This window comes from Gadus chalcogrammus, chromosome 6 (assembly GCF_026213295.1).
Source record: "Gadus chalcogrammus isolate NIFS_2021 chromosome 6, NIFS_Gcha_1.0, whole genome shotgun sequence".
Lineage (NCBI taxonomy): Eukaryota > Metazoa > Chordata > Actinopteri > Gadiformes > Gadidae > Gadus > Gadus chalcogrammus.
In genome coordinates, this window is record NC_079417.1 from 23,797,039 (window position 1) to 23,815,663 (window position 18,625).

At 45.2% G+C, this 18,625-nt stretch overlaps 2 protein-coding genes across 2 annotated transcripts in view; both read right to left on the minus strand.

The window, feature by feature from the left end:
- Positions 1–8,652, minus strand: LOC130384698 (uncharacterized). The gene is made up of 2 exons (XM_056593017.1): positions 8,112–8,652; positions 1–3,497 (listed from the first exon to the last, which is right to left on the minus strand). Exon 2 carries the CDS (start codon positions 3,360–3,362, stop codon positions 1,341–1,343), a length of 2,022 nt encoding a protein of 673 aa, XP_056448992.1. The 5' UTR covers positions 3,363–3,497; positions 8,112–8,652; the 3' UTR covers positions 1–1,340.
- A 920-nt stretch (positions 8,653–9,572) lies between these two features.
- Positions 9,573–18,625, minus strand: part of LOC130384701 (uncharacterized) — a 59,935-nt gene continuing 50,882 nt past the window's right edge. Inside the window, exon 8 of the mRNA XM_056593021.1 lies at positions 9,573–10,076. Within this exon, the coding sequence (XP_056448996.1) occupies positions 9,945–10,076 (132 nt within the window). The 3' untranslated portion in view covers positions 9,573–9,944. The remainder of the gene's footprint in view (positions 10,077–18,625) is intronic.

Below are 18,625 nucleotides of genomic sequence, written 5' to 3' on the forward strand. Positions count from 1 at the left end.
TCAAGGAAAGAGGGGTCGAATCCAAAGGAATAGCTTTAAAGATACTTTATTTGTATAAAGTATTTTCGGTATGGTAAACTGATGCTCTGAAGATAAGAGAGATTGAAGATGTGCCTTAGCACGTGCGAGAGTGTTCTCCTAGCTGGTCTAAGACTTTAGCCCACGAATGTCCTAGCGCTGCCTGGAGAGTTCTACCTGTCTCCAAGATGTGGAGGCTTTCTTATGGACTCGGAGGACCGGAAGACTTGGAGAAAACCGGTGGGACGTAATCCTCGGTTTTCCTCGCTTGGTCTGTGGTGCTGCCCTCTGTGGATAAAGTATCTATTGCAGCCTTCAGTAAGGCTCCCCTTGTGGCTATGTATGGTATTTACGGCTAATATGTTTGGTCTTCATTGAGTCTATGTGTGGGTAGCTTAGATTCTTAAAATACGTAACAGTCCCTCCTTGGTCATCTCAGATGACCATACAATAATATTTTAAACCATAAAAACCATTTACCACACCGAAAACATAGTCAAATTAGGATCAACACCATCTACCGTTGTGGAAAACTCTTGAATAGAGGGAAAAACCACAACGGGCTCATAATACTGAAATGGCATCCACCTTGTGGGTCTCATTGGGAATACAGGTCATTATTTAACAATACAACAATGAACATAAATCTTGTTATCATACAATCACATGGCCAAATATCACACAAACAAAACTATTCATAGAAATCCTGAGCTAATACTTTTGGTTATGTGCTACAAGGCCATACAATTTTCATCATGTGTAAAAGTAAAGTAAAAATTGGTAGACATAATACAATTTTAAAATTTCAAAATAATTGACAAGCTATCATGGATTTGGGGGGTTCAGGTGATCTTCGTGTATTGGTGCGCCGGTTCATGTGGGTGGTTTGGGCATAGATTTGGGGGGTTCAGGTGATCTTCGTGTTTTGGTGCGCCGGTTCATGTGGGTGGTTTTGGGCTTGTTATTATTGCAGTCATTGTTTTTTCTGTCGCCGTCTGGCCTGTAATTCATGAACCCAAGACTCGTCCCTCCTTGTCAAGGGCTCAACTCAGAGGGGTTACTCCTACATCATGGGAGCCTTCAAACAGGTTCTCCGTCGTCGTCGTCGTGTCAGTAACAGGTGGCCTGTAAAACAATCGCCTCAAAGAAGATCAACTGTACCATTATTAATGCAGCGATTCAGAAATAACGAGTTGTACTCATAACCAAACAATACTATATAATAACAAACACAATTCGTCTTGGTGGTTCAATAATTAATTATTCAAGTAAATCCAGGATGTTGATTATCTTAAGACACAGGTGCTACAAATGGTGGCATTTTATTCTATATATTGTAATTGGATAGGTTCAGGTTCCTCAGGTGGTATCTCATTGAAGTTCAACGGATTATATCTGATTCCTACGTAAGCATGAATGTCACCTGGCACTTTTGTGGCGCCCAATGCTGTGGTGATCAGCCGATTCAGTAGCCCTCGTGCGCAGGGAATACAACAGCAGCCGACAACAATTAACACGGCTACTGCCATTATTCCCGCGATGAGTACTGACTGGATCATACCTCTCCACCTACCAAACAGGTTCTCCATCCATCCAGCTATTGGGTCACCAATACCGGAGTTCTCGGCCAACTCCAACTTGAGGGATTGCAGTCCAGCCAATGCCCTGGCCACGGACCCATCTGGTGCTGTGTTATTGGGGATAAATGTACAACATGTTGTCCCTATCATCCCGCACACCCCTCCTCGTTCTGCTAATAACATATCTAAAGCTAGCCTATTCTGATAGGTCATCCGGGAGGTGGCATCCAATTGTTCGGACAGTCCTTTGACTGCCTCTTCTGTAAAATTAACAAACCGTTGTTGATTATAGTATATGTAATTTATCCAGTCAACATTTTTATTAATAGTAGACCACCAAAATAGAACTGATTCAAATCCTGCCGCTACCTGATTCCGGGCTTTATGTTCGTTGGGGACCCCTCGGGGTACTCCTATTGCGTCTATGTATATGTTTTTATCAAAACTACCCGGGACTGGTGCATACTCTCGTTTCCGACGGGTCAAGTCCGGGAGACCACCGTTGCTGGATAATGTGAGATCCATCACCGTCTTGCTATCGGGTAAAATGTAGATGGGCATTATTAACTGTATGATTGCGCATGTTCCTGAGAATTCAAAGGGGAGAACTCCCCTGAGGATCAGACCTCCACAGAACCACCATATATCACTACGGGCACGGGTCATATTGGACAACAATTTTATCTCTCTAGTGGTGTTACAAGAGTCAAGAGGAAATGATCCCACCTTTCTCCCTGTTCCCCTTCCTGTGATACAATGATAGTCCGGAGTTAAATTAACTTCAAATCTTGGGGGTAAAGATCTAATCGGGGTCTGAGGATACATGTTATTTAGTCTGGATTTTATTGCAATTGTGCACCCTGGGATGTGGCCGTCCACGAATAATTCCAATAAACAAACAAAACCTTGCGGTGAATTATGCGGGGTGATTCTAGCGGGGGCTGTGGTCAAGGAGGGGCGGCCGGCGGCACAGATAATGCAGTTGGTCTTGCCCTGGGCCCGGGCCGTGTAGTTCATCCATTTTAACCACATGTTCTGATCAAGCTCACCCGTCTTTACCTCCCAATATTCTTCGTGCGTCCCTCCATTTGGGTGCACTACCGGGGGTGGTGAGAGATGAGGCGCTCCTAAGGAATCATACGTCCCTCTAGATGGAAATTTATTGGGACCGCATGCAACTCCTGATAGATGGATAACTACCTTTAGGTCCTCCCCATAAGTATCCGCCCTTAACGTTAGAAAAACCAGGCCTTTGTCTGTCTTATGAGATCTGTTTTCGGGAATGAGTAAATCTGCCCTTAACTTTATGAATATTGACTCTCCCTTGACTGCTAGACCATTATTGCTCCAGACTTCTTTATAGCCATATAATCTTCTGGTAAGGGAGATTCCCTTTTGGATTTCCTTGTAGTTGGACCTCAGGGGATAATAGCCCTCCTTGTACCCAGGATGGGTAAGCCACGATGTCTGAAACCACGCCTCGCAGGAATAATCTCTCATGTAGCTACCGTCTCGTCTGGTGCTTACGCACATGTACTTTTCTGCCTGGTAGACCCGGTCCTTCCTGGTCCCACAGGGCAGCATATCACAAAAATTCAGCTCAAAGATACTTTCTATCCCTCGACAGTACCTTAACGAGACCTGACCTGTTGTTGTTGGTTTAGGCGGTGGGTACCTGGCGATGTTGTCTCCCGCTCCTTCTTGGAACAGGACTACCAGAAGGAATCCTACCAGGTACTTTCCCAAGGGCACGCTGTGGCCCATCGTCTTGGGATGAGGAGTGTTTGTCCTTGGCTTGGAGTGCAGCTAGGTCGGTCAGGGTCTCAGTCCACGATCTGCCAGGAGTATCTGCTTTGCGGCACCGGCTCAGGTGGTGCCACTGGGCCCCACGTCGGTCCTCTACAGAAACAGAAAAGGGTGTGGCCAAGAGTACCTTGTATGGCCCCTTCCACCGGTCTTCTAGGTCTTTCGATGGTGTGTTTTTTTTTTTTTTTTTTTTTTTTTTTTTTTAACCCAGATCCACTCGCCAGGTGTCACCGACGTTGGTGAAGGATCCTCTGGATCGGACGGCTTCTGGTCTGTCTTGCTACACAACTTTCAATCCTTGATTTAATATTCACACTACATCCCTCCTTGCGCATTGCTTCAGCCATGCGCATTCAAATTAACCAATCCTAACCATTTCTTATTTTGGTATTTTGGACCTCGTCAGGTCTGTTGAACTATGCATTTCTACCGCTTGTCCTCAGGATCCTCTATTGGGGGGGACTCCTCTATTGGAGGTTATCCCAGAACTCTTCTAATAAGAATCCCCAGGCCTGGATAACCCCGGATTTCTGTGGACGAGCGGTATGCACGCTATGGACAACTTTAAAGGCTAACCGTTCATGATGTGGAGTCTAGCTATTTTAAGATCACTGTGTAACTGCCGTACAGGGATCTGGTTGATGCAAGACCTCTGGGTTGGTGCCCTTTTGTAGGCTTCTAGTTTCTGGAATCCGGCTTTCCTAATTGTCGAATACAAGATAATGCATTCATATTGTGGTACGATATTATATCTATTGCAATCGCTCCAACGGAAGCAATAGTTGACCTTTGAACATTTCACGCAGTGTTTATTCGTATGTAGTAGCTGATTATAGCAGAATTTAAGCCATGTACATTTAATATTCGCAAAAAACGTATTGTAATTGTGTCTACCGCAGTTGAGCTAACTCCCTCCTTGGGCACCGTTTAAAACCATGTGCACCATTTATTAATTCAACATATTATTCTAGCAGTTGAACCCCGTGTCTATTTGAACCAGCCTGGTTCTCTACCTGTCTTGCTACACAAAACACATGTTGAATAGACAGAAGGGCTCAGCAACCTGAAAAAAATAATTACTGTCAGTGTTTGGCATTCGTTCTTATACTGCCATTTCCTGGAGAGAGAAAGAATTAAGATCAATGCAGAGAAGTAAAAAGATGAGTGTTTGGCAACTATAATGCTTGTGTTGCCACCTCCTAAAGAGAAAAGAGAATTAATATTTTATGCACAGAAGTAAAATGATGATGATGGGCAACTGATCGTTGTGTTGCCACTTCCTGATTAGAAAAGAGAATATTTGTAGTAATGTTAACGATTAAAATGATGAATGTCGGGCATCCATTACTGCTCGGGTTGCCAAGGCCTGACGAGAAAAGAGAACAAATTTATTACAAATGCAAGAGATCGGCTACTTGGAAAGTTGGGGGGACGTCTAGTTGGGACTAATAATAGTTATATACTTGTGGTACATTTGGAGTTGTTGAGATGTAATTGGGAATAATCTCGTGTTAACGAGTAGGCGGCACTACCAAGAACTACAAATATGGCTGCGGTGCATACTACATACGTATCAGCCGACTACAGAAACTTCTGAGTTCTATCTGTCCGGCTGAACACTGTGGTACCTTATGGCATAAGGCTACCACTTAACCGCATTTTGCGCTCTCAGTACACTTTCTCCGCGCTGTGTGTACATGTATATATAAAAGTTATCGTTGTTAAAAATAGCGACACAGAGAGAGATGTGTCGTGGGAGAGGCTGGGGGGTGGTCTATATGATGAGGGTTTAGAGGGAGGAAGATTGGTGGTGGGGGATGGGGTTCATTAAGACAGTGGAGGAGGAGATTGGAACTCTCGTTAATGTTCTTTTGTGGCTCGATCTTCACAGAGACCGATAGTGGAGGACCTTACCTCGCACCCATAACCATGAACAATCGTTAACTACAAGTACTCAAAACGACGCCAGTGGGGCATTAAAGACAAAGCTATTCTGTGGGGGGGGTGGGAGATAGGGACTAAAGGATGGGGAAGGAATTTAAAGGGTGAGGGAGGGCCTACCTTTAGACAGGCAGGCAGACAGAGAGAAAGAGCGAGGAATTGGGAGTTACAAGATTGTACAACGTTAATTACTCTTCAATATTCCGTATTGAATCTGTGGAACAACCTTCCTGGTTGCCCAAAAGCAATATGTCTGTACAAACAAAGTGGAGAGAGAGTGAGTGAGTGAGTGAGTGAGTGAGTGAGTGAGTGAGTGAGTGAGTGAGTGAGTGAGTGAGTGAGTGAGTGAGTGAGTGAGGAAGAGGAAGAGGGAGCGGGGGAGAGAGAGCGAGAGAGATCTGCTATTCCAGGTCAGAGGTCATGCAGTCTTAACAAAAGACTGACCATTCAGACCCTACTGACTTGCAGGAGAGAGAGAGAGAGAGATGAGAGAGATGAGAGGGTGAGAGAGAGAGAGTGGGGGGGAGAGGGAGAGAGGGGGAGAGAGAGAGAGAGAGATCTGCTTTTGTCCCAGGTCAGAGATCATGCAGTCTTAACAAAAGACCTACCATTGCAGACCCTACCTATTTGCAGAAGAGAGAGAGTGAGTGAGAGAGAGAGAGGAAGAGGAAGAGGGAGCGGGGGAGAGAGAGCGAGAGAGATCTGCTATTGTCCAGGTCAGAGGTCATGCAGTCTTAACAAAAGACTGACCATTCAGACCCTACTGACTTGTAGGAGAGAGAGAGATGAGAGAGATGAGAGGGTGAGAGAGAGGGGGGGGAGAGGGAGAGAGGGGGAGAGAGAGACAGAGATCTGCTTTTGTCCCAGGTCAGAGATCATGCAGTCTTAACAAAAGACTTACCATTGCAGACCCTACCTATTTGCAGAAGAGAGAGAGTGAGTGAGTGAGTATCAAAGTGAGTGAGTGAGTGAGTGAGTGAGTGAAAGAGAGAGGAAGAGGAAGAGGGAGCGGGGGAGAGAGCGCGAGAGACAGTGAGTGAGTGAGAGAGAGGGGGAGGTTAGGTGGGGGTGGGGGTCGCGGCACAGGGGCTGTGAAGTACTAAGAGTGTTTGGGTTTTTCGGAATTCACAACTTATTTATCGATAAAGAAACTTTTCTTGATTTCTATCTGAACGACAAAAGGCTGTGATAACCTATTACCTATATCCAACACTTAAATGACCAAGCACACACTATTCGCACGTCGTGCTGTGAGTGTACCCGTCAATAAACAGTATTCAATGGGATGGGGACAGGGATCTGCAGCAGGACCTGCGGAGAGGGTGGAGATAAGGTGGAGAAGTGAAAAAATAAAAAGGGGTGGGGGGCTTTTACTCCAGGACCTGCGGAGAGAGATGAAAGGGGTGTGAAGGGGGTTTACAATAGGATGTGGGGACAAGGACAGAAGGGTGGGGAGGGGGGGGGGTGAGTTTACGATAGGATATGGGATATTGGGACAAAGGATGGGGAGAGGGGGGTGAGTTTACGACCAGATCTATAGAGACAGAAGGGTTGGGGTTATCAAAGGGGTTTTCTAGGGTATGGGAGAAAAAGTACAACAACTATTCGAGTTGTTCCAGTCCTACCGGACTGCGCAACCAGGCCACAAGATAGCACCGGCACCGAGAGAGAGATGTGCTTTTGCCTAGGTCAGAGGTTATGCAGTCTTAACAAAAGACTGACCATTCATCCCCTACCGACTTGCAAGAGAGAGAGAGAGAGAGAGAGAGAGAGAGAGAGAGAGAGAGAGAGAGAGAGAGAGAGAGAGAGAGAGAGAGAGAGAGAGGGGGGAGGGGGAGGGGGGGGAGAGAGAGAGAGGAGGGAGAGGGGGGGGGGGAGAGGGGGAGAGAGAGAGAGAGAGATAGGATGTAACACTTAAGTTGAGCCCCCCGTTGCTTTAGAGAAATGGCGTCTATTTCAAAAAAGGAGTTCGACTATAACGACTGATGGTATGAACAAAGGAAACGCACGGTTCCAAGACGCGAGGTCCCCTTAAATCGTACACCACGTGGTACATCCAAAGGGCTGTAGAGACAAACTAGTTTTGACCCAGGTAGCTCTAGTCAAAAGCATGTATTGGATCTCTATAAGAAGTAAGAGATTCCTGCAAGTTTGTCCCCACGGCGGGTTAGCGAGGCGCTTGATAGCAGATGGGTTATTACTGCGTAAGTCCACCTCTACGGCTGCGTTCTATACTAACCAAAATTGCACATGAGATGTTACATGAACCGGGCTGTGAGGAATCAATTCGATTTGAATTCCTTGGCTAACTACGGCCAAGCTTCCGGTTTAATATGCAACTAAGCTAGATTAACGTTAAAAACCTGACCTTTCCTCACCCCGCCGTAAGAGTTCAGAAGTTTATGGTCGGTAATAAATATACCTTATGGTGGCCCGGTTTAACTTCGGCGCTTCACCAAATAAATAACACTTTAACCACAGGTGATATGTCTCCCACGTTGGTACGAACATTTAGATCTAATCAGGATTGCATATAGTCTATCTACAAACCCATATAAAACACACTCCTAGCCCTTATACTTCGTGAGCTCGTTATTTAATTTCAATCTGTTAGCTTATTCTAGGCCGTTTGTAACCGGCTGTATGAATTTAAACCAGTCCGAGATTACACGTCCCCGCAGCCTGACGGATGCAGTACAAGCTATTCACCTAATGTTACTAATCTAACTATACAGAGTTTAGTCATTGACAACAGGTTCTGTTTACCTTTGTTGTGGCGCCTGTAAGTAGCTTGTACTGCTTTCCGAACGGCCTCGCGGTCGCCAGTCTCGGTCCGGACTTTCCACGAACGTCGGGGTCAACCAATTATTATGTTCTTCAAGGAAAGAGGGGTCGAATCCAAAGGAATAGCTTTAAAGATACTTTATTTGTATAAAGTATTTTCGGTATGGTAAACTGATGCTCTGAAGATAAGAGAGATTGAAGATGTGCCTTAGCACGTGCGAGAGTGTTCTCCTAGCTGGTCTAAGACTTTAGCCCACGAATGTCCTAGCGCTGCCTGGAGAGTTCTACCTGTCTCCAAGATGTGGAGGCTTTCTTATGGACTCGGAGGACCGGAAGACTTGGAGAAAACCGGTGGGACGTAATCCTCGGTTTTCCTCGCTTGGTCTGTGGTGCTGCCCTCTGTGGATAAAGTATCTATTGCAGCCTTCAGTAAGGCTCCCCTTGTGGCTATGTATGGTATTTACGGCTAATATGTTTGGTCTTCATTGAGTCTATGTGTGGGTAGCTTAGATTCTTAAAATACGTAACATATTTGTTTTGTTAAATGTCATTAAGCCTAATAAGGTATGTTATGTACAAAGTTTGTCGTTATAGGGTGATATAGTTTAATATAAGTGCAACAAGTGAAAGTCAATGCCACAGTGGTACAAGCGGTAGTGATGCCAGGTCAGTAATCAACACGGTGGTTATTCGATACTCACCAAGGGAAGGTATATATTTGCTCTTTTACTCAAACTTATTGACGTAATCGGCCTCTTTCATTTTAACATTTTTGTATGATTTAGTACGATGGTATGATAATCATATGATGCGACGGGCAGCGACGCCTGGCTGGCTGCGACCATAGACATCTTATAGGTAGACGGAGCATCGAATGCTACCGCCTACTGGCGCTGACGAGACGCGGGGCCGCCATCTTGGAGTGGTCATCCGCTCCGCTCAGTGTAATCCATTTGGCTGGAGCAATGAACTGTCAGCGCATTTAATTAATCATACCTCACTGAATACCACAGATTTTCAAGCGGTTTTTTGTCATACGTGTAGCTATGATAAAGGCCACATGGTTTGGCGTGTTTTATTATTCAATACTAATTATACCAATAGTACGGTAATGTTAAATCGTGCATGTGATAAGTAATCCCCCGATTCCTATTATGGATTGTCCGCCGATTTGAGCAGGAATACGCTGAACAACAGCCCGGCATCCTGTTTCTGCTGCTGTTACTGCTCCCGGTTGACCACTCCAAGATGGCGGCCGTATTTCTCGCGTCCCAGCAGCCAATGCTCCGTCTACCTATAAGATGTCTATGGCTGCGACGACAGGCCAGCCGGCTGGCTGCCGCTGGCTGCACACTGGAAATGAATGATCTCAGCACACACTGTTGGGAAGGGGGATGAAAATACTTTATTTATAACTCTCTTACAAAGAGCTCTCCAATAGCTTTTTTTTTTTAAGATTTAATAGGTTTCTTAAAGGCACAATGTTTATAGAGATGGGTTAGAGACGCTCCATTCACCCGGTAATTAGCCATTTAATCATCAGTGACTAAGAAGCTGTTAAATTAACCAAAAATGTTGCCTGGTGCGCCTTTTTTGCAATCCATTCATGCCACTCAATCACATTTAGGTGGTCTGACAACAGTTCTTCTGTCCGGTTGCCCCTTTGTCTCCAGACCTGCTCCTTAACAGTTCGCCAAGCACGTTCAATGTGCTGTTTATGGTTTCCTGTAATAGCATTAAGTACGCGGTATGACCGCCATTCATCACTAATGATGTAAGAGCCCATTTTTCATGTCGGCATAGCAAAGGGACAAGTTATTGTCTGGTTCGCCTGTCCACCAGGCGCAGGATTGGTCTCTGACTCTTCCCATCACTTTTCTTCACGCCCAACATGCCAAAAACCCAGTTTTTTCTTTTCCACCCCCCAGCCGCTCTGCCTCTCCCATACTGTATCAAAACAAAAGAAAAGAGAAAATGATCATGAAGGCAAGCAAGTCGCAGCAAAGCATAACACATTCCTGTGTATAAGGGATGCATTACACAAGGATACAACAAAGTTTTATTGACACATGCACATAGTTACTGGTGTAAGAAATGCAATGAAATTGAGTTTGTAAAGATGTAAAGTGAATATTGGACATTGGGGAAGGATTATTGATGCTTATTATACTGGTGTGTCCTATTCTTAGGGTTTAGTTCTACAATTGGATACTGGTTTGGAGTCACTCGGTCACATGGCATGGAAGCTATTGAAAGAAATATGATAATTCCTGCATATTAATATTCATATAAAATAGAGGAAGCACTTAAATACCATAAAAAGTGGTGTGTCATATTCTCAGGGTTTACTATTACAATTGGATACTGGTTTGGAGTCACTGGGTCACATGGCATGGAAGCTATTGAAAGAAATATGATAATTCCTGCATATTAATATTCATATAAAATAGAGAAAGCCCTAAAATACAATGCAAAGGGATGTGTCCTATTCTTAGGGTTTACTATTACAATTGGATACTGGTTTGGAGTCACTGGCTCACATGGCATGGAAGCTATTGAAAGAAATATGATAATTCCTGCATATCTCATCTCATCATCATTCATTTTCGTCCGCTTATCCGGGGTCGGGTCGCGGGGGGGAGCAGCTGAAGCAGGGGGGCCCAGACTTCCCTTTCCCGGGCCACATTGACCAGCTCTGACGGGGGGATCCCGAGGCGTTCCCAGGCCAGAGTTGAGATATAATCTCTCCACCTAGTCCTGGGTCTTCCCCGAGGTCTCCTCCCCACTGGACGTGCCTGAAACACCTCCCAAGGAAGGCGCCCAGTGGGCATCCTTATCAGATGCCCGAACCACCTCAGCTGACTCCTTTCTAAGTAAAGGAGCAGCGGCTCTAATCCGAGTTCCTCACGGATGGCTGAGCTTCTCACCCTATCCCTAAGGGAGACGCCAGCCACCCTTCTGAGAAAACTCATCTCGGCCGCTTGTACCCGCGATCTCGTCCTTTCGGTCATCACCCAGCCCTCATGACCATAGGTGTGGATAGGAACGAAGATCGACCGGTAGATCGAGAGCTTTGCCTTGCGGCTCAGCTCTCTTTTCGTTACGACGGTGCGGTAAAGCGAACGCAATTCCGCCCCCGCTGCTCCGATTCTCCGGCCAATCTCACGCTCCATAGTACCCTCACTCGCGAACAAGACCCCGAGGTACTTGAACTCCTTCACTTGGGCTAAGGACTCATTTCCTACCCGGAGTAAGCAATCCACCGGTTTCCTGCTAAGAGTCATGGCCTCAGATTTAGCGGTGCTGATCCTCATCCCAGCCGCTTCACACTCGGCCAGCATATTAATCGGCATATTAATATTCATATAAAATAGAGAAAGCCCTAAAATACAATACAAGGGGGTGTGTCCTATTCTGAGGGTTTACTATTACAATTGGATACTGGGTTGGAGTCACTGGGTCACATGGCATGGAAGCTATTGAAAGAAATATGATAATTCCTGCATATTAATATTCATATAAAATAGCGGAAGCAATAAAATACCATAACAAGTGGTGTTTCTTATTCTTCAGGTTTAATAATTCAATAAAGATACTGGTTTGGAGTCACTGGGTCACATGAAATGGAAACTATTGAAAAAACTGCAAGTATTTTGTATTGATATGTTTACGTGAAGTAATTTATTGACGGTCCCTAAATCAGTTTCAAGCGATTCACTGCGATGCTCTGCGAGGTGCGCTAACCGTTCTCCTGCTGCTATTGTCGGGCAAATCTCCATGAAGTAGCAGCTGGAACTGGACTGAATATCCGTCGAATATCCAACCTAAAACTAAATTCACTGCGGTGGCGCACCGCCATAGTCTCGTGGTGAGAAAATCGATTCATTGGCTGAAGCATGTCATGCCCCGGTACGAGACCTAGATTTGTTTTTATTATCATTAATACGTATTTATTACACAGTCGGAGTACATATGTGCAGGGGCGGATCTAGAAAAATATCCATGGGGTGGCAAGAGGGGGACAGGAGATTTTGAGGGGTTGATGCCGATTTAATAGCCATATCAATCAATATTTACTTGGAAAGCCCCCACATTTAGATATTTTGACTCAATAACATTATATTTATTTTATTGTGGGATGAGTAAAGCCTTACATTTAAACATAAAAGGTTTCAGACAAAATTTAATAAATTATTACTGAATAATTACAAAATCAACCTGCCTTACAACAAACACCTGCACTATTACACCAGCAGGGGCATGGGGCTAACAATATATGCAAAGAGAGCTGCAATATGTACTTTAGTTAACAATAAGTTGGTATTTGTCCATGAGATATTCCTATCAGATGTCAATCATCAGTCCAACTTGAGTGCAAATATCACTTTATTCACCGATTCCAATAATTTACATACAATGCCACCCTCAAAGCGCGGTGACATAGAATAACTCCCAAAGTAGAGTGTATTACCTGCATGCTTGGAAGAGCCAAATGGGGATTCAGGGGAAGTGCTATCAAAGATTTCCCTCTCTTTCTTTTTTTATATCTTAAATTTCTAAGTATTTTCAAGACCTTTTGGGTTTACCATATTATTTTTTTTGCTCTTGATGTGAAGCTTGTTTTATTATTAATTATTGATGACTTATATTGGTTTATATATACAGACAGGTGTGCAACCAAGTACATTAGAGATGGCCATTTGTAAATAATTTACAGAAGATGACTTGCATTTTGTTGTCCAAGTACCTGTTATTTGGTTCAATGACAATAAAGTTTAATATAATCAAATCGAATGACTGTTGATACAAAAGGAGGCACATGAAGTTAACGGTCAGGAAAACCAGCTGAGTGTAGAAGGGTTTGTGTTTGTTAGCGCGTCTTTAGCGCGGATTGCAATTCTTATTGCAGCCTGCAGGGTTATGCGAGAAACATACGGAGGGACGCGGCCGTTGAGCTCCGCCGCCCCACATTGCATGACACGTTAAACTCAACTAGAATCGCCACCATCAATTTGATATCAACAGAACAAAAATAGTCGGAAAGCCTACAGAAACTATAGATAGTTAATGTGACAATCACATTATTAAAAATAAACTTGGAGCAATGATTTACTGAGGAACTATTTTTTTGGGAGAATGCTTTTGCAGGGAGTTCGCCGCCCCACCTGCCCATATGGACGGCACGCGCCTGCTATGCAGCTATAAGGCATTCCAATCTTAACTTAAGTCTTTAACTATGATCATAGATAGACGGTTGATCAGTATTACCTCAAGAATGTAGTCTCTCTGCCGCGCCGCTTGCTTCGTTCGTTGGGAGGACTCTCGCGCCTTCCTTGTAATCAAAATCAGTGCCGGCGGGAGTCTCGGGGAGGGGGGGGTGCAGGCGGGGGGGGGGGGGGGGGGGGGGATATTTCCTGGTTGCATTCACTTGCAGTCGGACATTTGAAACTCGCTTTCGTAAATGTCTTGTAAAAGCAAAAAAAAAAAAATAATAATGAATTTGGCACTGCCAACTGGGGTGGCAGCTGGGGTGGCAAGGCTTTTTTTAGGGTGGCAGTTGCCACCCTATGCCACCCCAGTAGATCCGCCCCTGCATATGTGGTTATTTTTGACCAGGCATTATGTAATTCTTAAAACTTTTGTTCCGACCACGGTTCGGAACAAATGGAGTGTCGGAGAAATGACATGGATGGACCCTTCGGGTGCACTCAAACTAGGCCATCTGGTCGTGGCCCAAGTCCGTTTCACACCTCTACCGTGCTCAAGTCTAGATCGTTTGGCCAGTGTGAGTGCGCCAAGTGTACTCAAGTCCACTTCCATTCCGTGGCCTGAGCACAATTGGGAGAGGTGTGCTTAGGCCACGGTACAGATGCTAATGAGCCGACACGCACGGCTACGCAACCTAAGCTGGATGACGTATAGTCCATGCGACGACCCTTCTTTCCCATTAAACGATTAACATGACGGCTAGCGTTTCACGTTGATGCGATAGTGAAGTTGAGTTTTTGATCAAAAATACCCCGTTCGTCACGGCGCAGGCTTTCTTGGTTCACTCACTGGAGAAGGCGGGGCTGCGCACGGAGTCTAACCTCCCAAACCTCTTTAGAATCATTTGCGTCTCTCTCGTAGATCGCAGGGCATCTAGACTTGGTTAGGTGTGAAACAGACTTGGGCCACGGTACAGATGGCCTAGTGTGAGTGCACTGAGTGAACTGAAAGCTGTTCCGCACACATTTTACATTTTAGGGCATTTAGCAGATGCTTTTATGCAAAGCGACTTACGGTTAATCAGTTAATACACACATTGACACACCGACGGCACGAGTCCACCACGCAAGGCGACAGCCAGCTCATCAAGAGCAATTTGGGTTAAGTGTCTTGCTCAGGGACACATCAACACTCAGCTAGGAGGAGCTGGGGATCGAACTAGCAACCTTCCAGTTACAAGTCAACTGCTCTACCTCCTGTGCATACGGCAAAAATCCCTTTCTCTCATATGTCACGTTTCAACCTGCACTCTGACCGTAGGCCTATTAAAGCCTGAGCCTATTCAAATAACCTGGTCTTATCATAGTGTATAAAAATGTGTTTCATTTTTCTGCATGAATTACATTACAGCTTAGTGGCTACTTTACAGCTGAGTTACTACTTAAATGTCCAAAATACTCTAAGCTATTCATGAGAACGGCAATATTTTGCTCCTAACAGTAACTTTGATGCACAATACTTTCAAAATCTCTTACTTTCAAAAGTTATGGCTAGATAGACAATGTCCGTGGTATTTGTTACCGAATTTGCTATAACATAAACAGGCAATAGCTGTGTGTTAGCTGTAAAACTATGCTGAAATGACGTTTTTTGACAGGTGACCGGTCACCAACGGTGAAGAATCTCCTCCAAAAGGCCAAGATGAGAGAGCGGTCTCAAGATAAGAAACTCCAGAAAGTGATAAAGGAGAGGGATGCTCTTCGCAAACCACTGGCATGTAAGGTTCAACAAGCCTACATTCTCGGTGTATGACACAAAAATGTATACAGTGTCAGTCAAACATATACCTGTTGGTATTCCAAGTAGGAGGTTAAGTGGTACACCTGGTTAGTTAAGTTAGAGGAAGTGGTAAACCTCCTTATAGTAGCCTGCTGGCTTTCTGTAGTTAAGAGAATGGAGACTCCAGACTCTTCTATTATCATATTTACCACTACCTCTAGCTTAACTTAACCTGGTTCGACACTTAACCACCTAATAGTAACCACCTAATAGTAACACTTCCCAGGTCTAGGGTTATTTTGACTTTCCACAAAATATTACCTTTGTTGGAAAAAAAAGGAAGAAATGGTATTCTGTATAAGGCATCAGCAACATCAGTTTAATTTGTTTTTTTGTACTGTCTAGACCTGTCTAAAGCTCCCAGAGAAGAACAATCTTCAGAGGAAGACACTGCCTCCTGCTCATCATTGTCTTCAATGAGCCGGTCCCCCCTATATAGGCTATATATAAGATATAAAATACATTATTTGAATACGACCCAAATTACAACTAATACATTTTATTGATACTGATAGTCCAATGATTTCATAATTTTAAACTGTAGGCCTACTTCAATATAAAAATATAAAAATAATATTTGCAATAAAGAGCTGTAGGAAGCTTCCGCCAGAGAGCATGGCTTTCTGGTACTTCAACTGTCGCAAAAAAACGTTAATAACATGCAAATCAACTGATTAATGACCGCCCATAGACTTTGAGCGACCAAGAAGCCCTGCAACCACAGCGACTGAAAGCAGCCAGACGAGCGACCAACACAGCGACCAATGCGACCTACGTCGCGACGCACGTCGTTGGCCACTCACGAGAGCTCGGCCCTACTGGAGGAAATTCAATAAACCCTTGCTGAGATAGTTATGATGCGGGGGAAGTCTATCAGGACCCCCAAATGTTCTTTTTTTAAATTGAAATCCAAAGTATCAGTAAACTAAAGACTTCCTAAAAACTACAGGAGTTGGAGCCTGTTCTACCTGACAATTGGGCTAGTGTGTCGCGTTCATCATCATCATCAACAACAACAACAAGCATGATTGGATCAACATCAACAACAAGCTTGGGGTTTGTATCGTGACCCTACGGATTTCAGTCCATCTATGCACGGCACCTTCTCAACAAGCAGGTGCGCCTGCAGCCAGAGGGGGCGGCAATATGCCAATTCCCCACACAATGTTATGGTATGAAAGAAAACGCGGATGTTTACTTTTTTTGGCCCGTGCCCAAAACCGCCACTGTACAGAGGGGTTAGTATGTTTACATGCACAGCTTAATCAGATTAAAACCATAGTCTGACTATGCTCCTCAATCTGAGTATACATGGTGGTGAGAAAATCGATTAATTGGCCGAAGCATGTCATACCCCGGTACGACAGGTGGCACTGTGGCGATTTCAACTAGTGGTTATAGAGCCACTGGCTGACCTCTTTATTCACCAGCAACAACAAACTCATGCGGCATTCGTGAAAGATATTTTCAGTAGACAGCTGTCAGTCCAATGTTATTTCTCGGATGCTCCATTGTTCCAACCTCTCAATTCCCATTGGTCCTACAGGCCACTAGTCCAGCATTTGTGTTTCCATTTTTGTCTTTGTGATCTGCAGCCTTATATGGTCCATTTCCAGATGAAATTTGTTGATTTGTGCTTGCTAATATACCTTATACAGTTGTTTCACAGGGAGCTATACGAACATAAATGACGTTAAATTTCCCAATGCCATGTCTTGTTGCCATGGCGCTGTGGGAGACGGCTGCCTCTCCAGTAGCTCTCCTGTTTTTTTAACTTCTTTCTTCTTATTGTGTGTTTAAAATATATACTGTACTATACTAATCTATATACTATAGATACGTCTATTCTATTTTTTTTCTAAAAATGCAACCAAGAGTCAGCTCTCTCACTTACTCAAGAGAGGAAATACTGGCTCTGCAAACAAACGGACAAACGGACAACACAAACAACAAACAAACAAACGGACGGGCTGGGATACGACGCCCAATCCCAGCGGAGCTGAGGAGGAGACCCAGGGGCTGCAAGGCTGGAGCCAAGATAAAGGCTGAGCTAGCGGATAATCGTAGGCGCTACAAACCATCTATTCCCTCCGTGATCATGGGGAATGTGAACTCGCTGCTGAACAAGATCGACGAGCTGTCCGCACTGAACAACCAACGGATCTACCGTGACAGCAGCTTGTTCATCTTTACGGAGACATGGCTAAACCACCTTGTACCGGATACTAACGTGGACCTGCTGGGATTCACTGCCGTGAGAGCCGACAGAGACACTAAAGCGAGCGGAAAAAGCAAAGGTGGGGGTCTCATCATGTATGTCAACAACCACTGGTGTAACCCAGGACATATCTCCGTAAAGACAGTCTCATGTTGCCGGGACCTCGAGCTGCTTGCTGTTAGCCTGCGGCCATATTATCTGCCGAGGGATTTTAGTCATGTGATCACCGTCTGTGTTTACATTCCTCCGAGAGCGGACGCAGCCACCGCCTGTGAGAAGATCCACTCCGTCACAGCAAGGCTGCAGACACAGCACCCTGAGGCATTTATGATCATCTCTGGGGACTTTAATCATGTAACTTTGGATTCTACTAGTTTTTTCACCAGGTTGTAGACTGTACTACCAGAAACAACAGGACAATTGATCTCCTCTATGCTAATGTGAGGGATGCATATAGAGCGACTCCCCTCCCCCCACTGGGGAAGTCTGATCACAACCTGGTTCACCTACAGCCACTGTACATCCCCCTGGTCCAAAGACAGCCGGTGACAACTCGCACCATCAGGAGGTGGTCCCCTGAGATGGAAAGTGCCCTGAGAGACTGTTTCGACACCACAGTATGGGATGTGTTGATCGACCCGCATGGTGAGGACATAGAGGGGATGACACACTGTCTGACGGAGTACCTCAACTTCTGCGCAGACGTGGTCTCCCCTGTCAGGACTGTCCGCTGCTACCCTAATAACAAGCCATGGGTAACGCGGGAAGTCAAGGCTGTCCTCAACAAGAAGAAGGCTGCCTTCAGGAGCAGGGACAGGGAGGCCATGAAGGCAGCACAGAAGGAGGTGAAACACTGTGTGAGGGAAGCTAAGGACAGCTATAGGAGAAAGGTGTAGCAGAAGCTGAGGGAGAACAACATGAGGGAGGTCTGGGAAGGTGTGAGGACCATCACAGGTCACAACACAAAGAACAGAGCTACAGGGGGGACAATGCAGACAACGGAGAGGGCGAACGAGCTGAATGACTTCTTCAACAGGTTCAACCAGCCCTCGTCCCCCCCACCACCACCACCACCACCACCACCACCACCACCACCACCCCCACCACCACCCCCACCCTCAGAACAGTCATCTCTCCTTCTTCCCTCTACACACCTCCCCCCAGACACCACAACATCCCCCTCCTCCCCCTCCACCTTAACACAATCCCCGCCTCACATCACCATAGACCA

Bases quoted from the DNA above. Each gene is read 5' to 3' on its own strand.
- LOC130384698 (XM_056593017.1), bottom strand. From the start codon at position 3,362: ATGGGCCACAGCGTGCCCTTGGGAAAGTACCTGGTAGGATTCCTTCTG.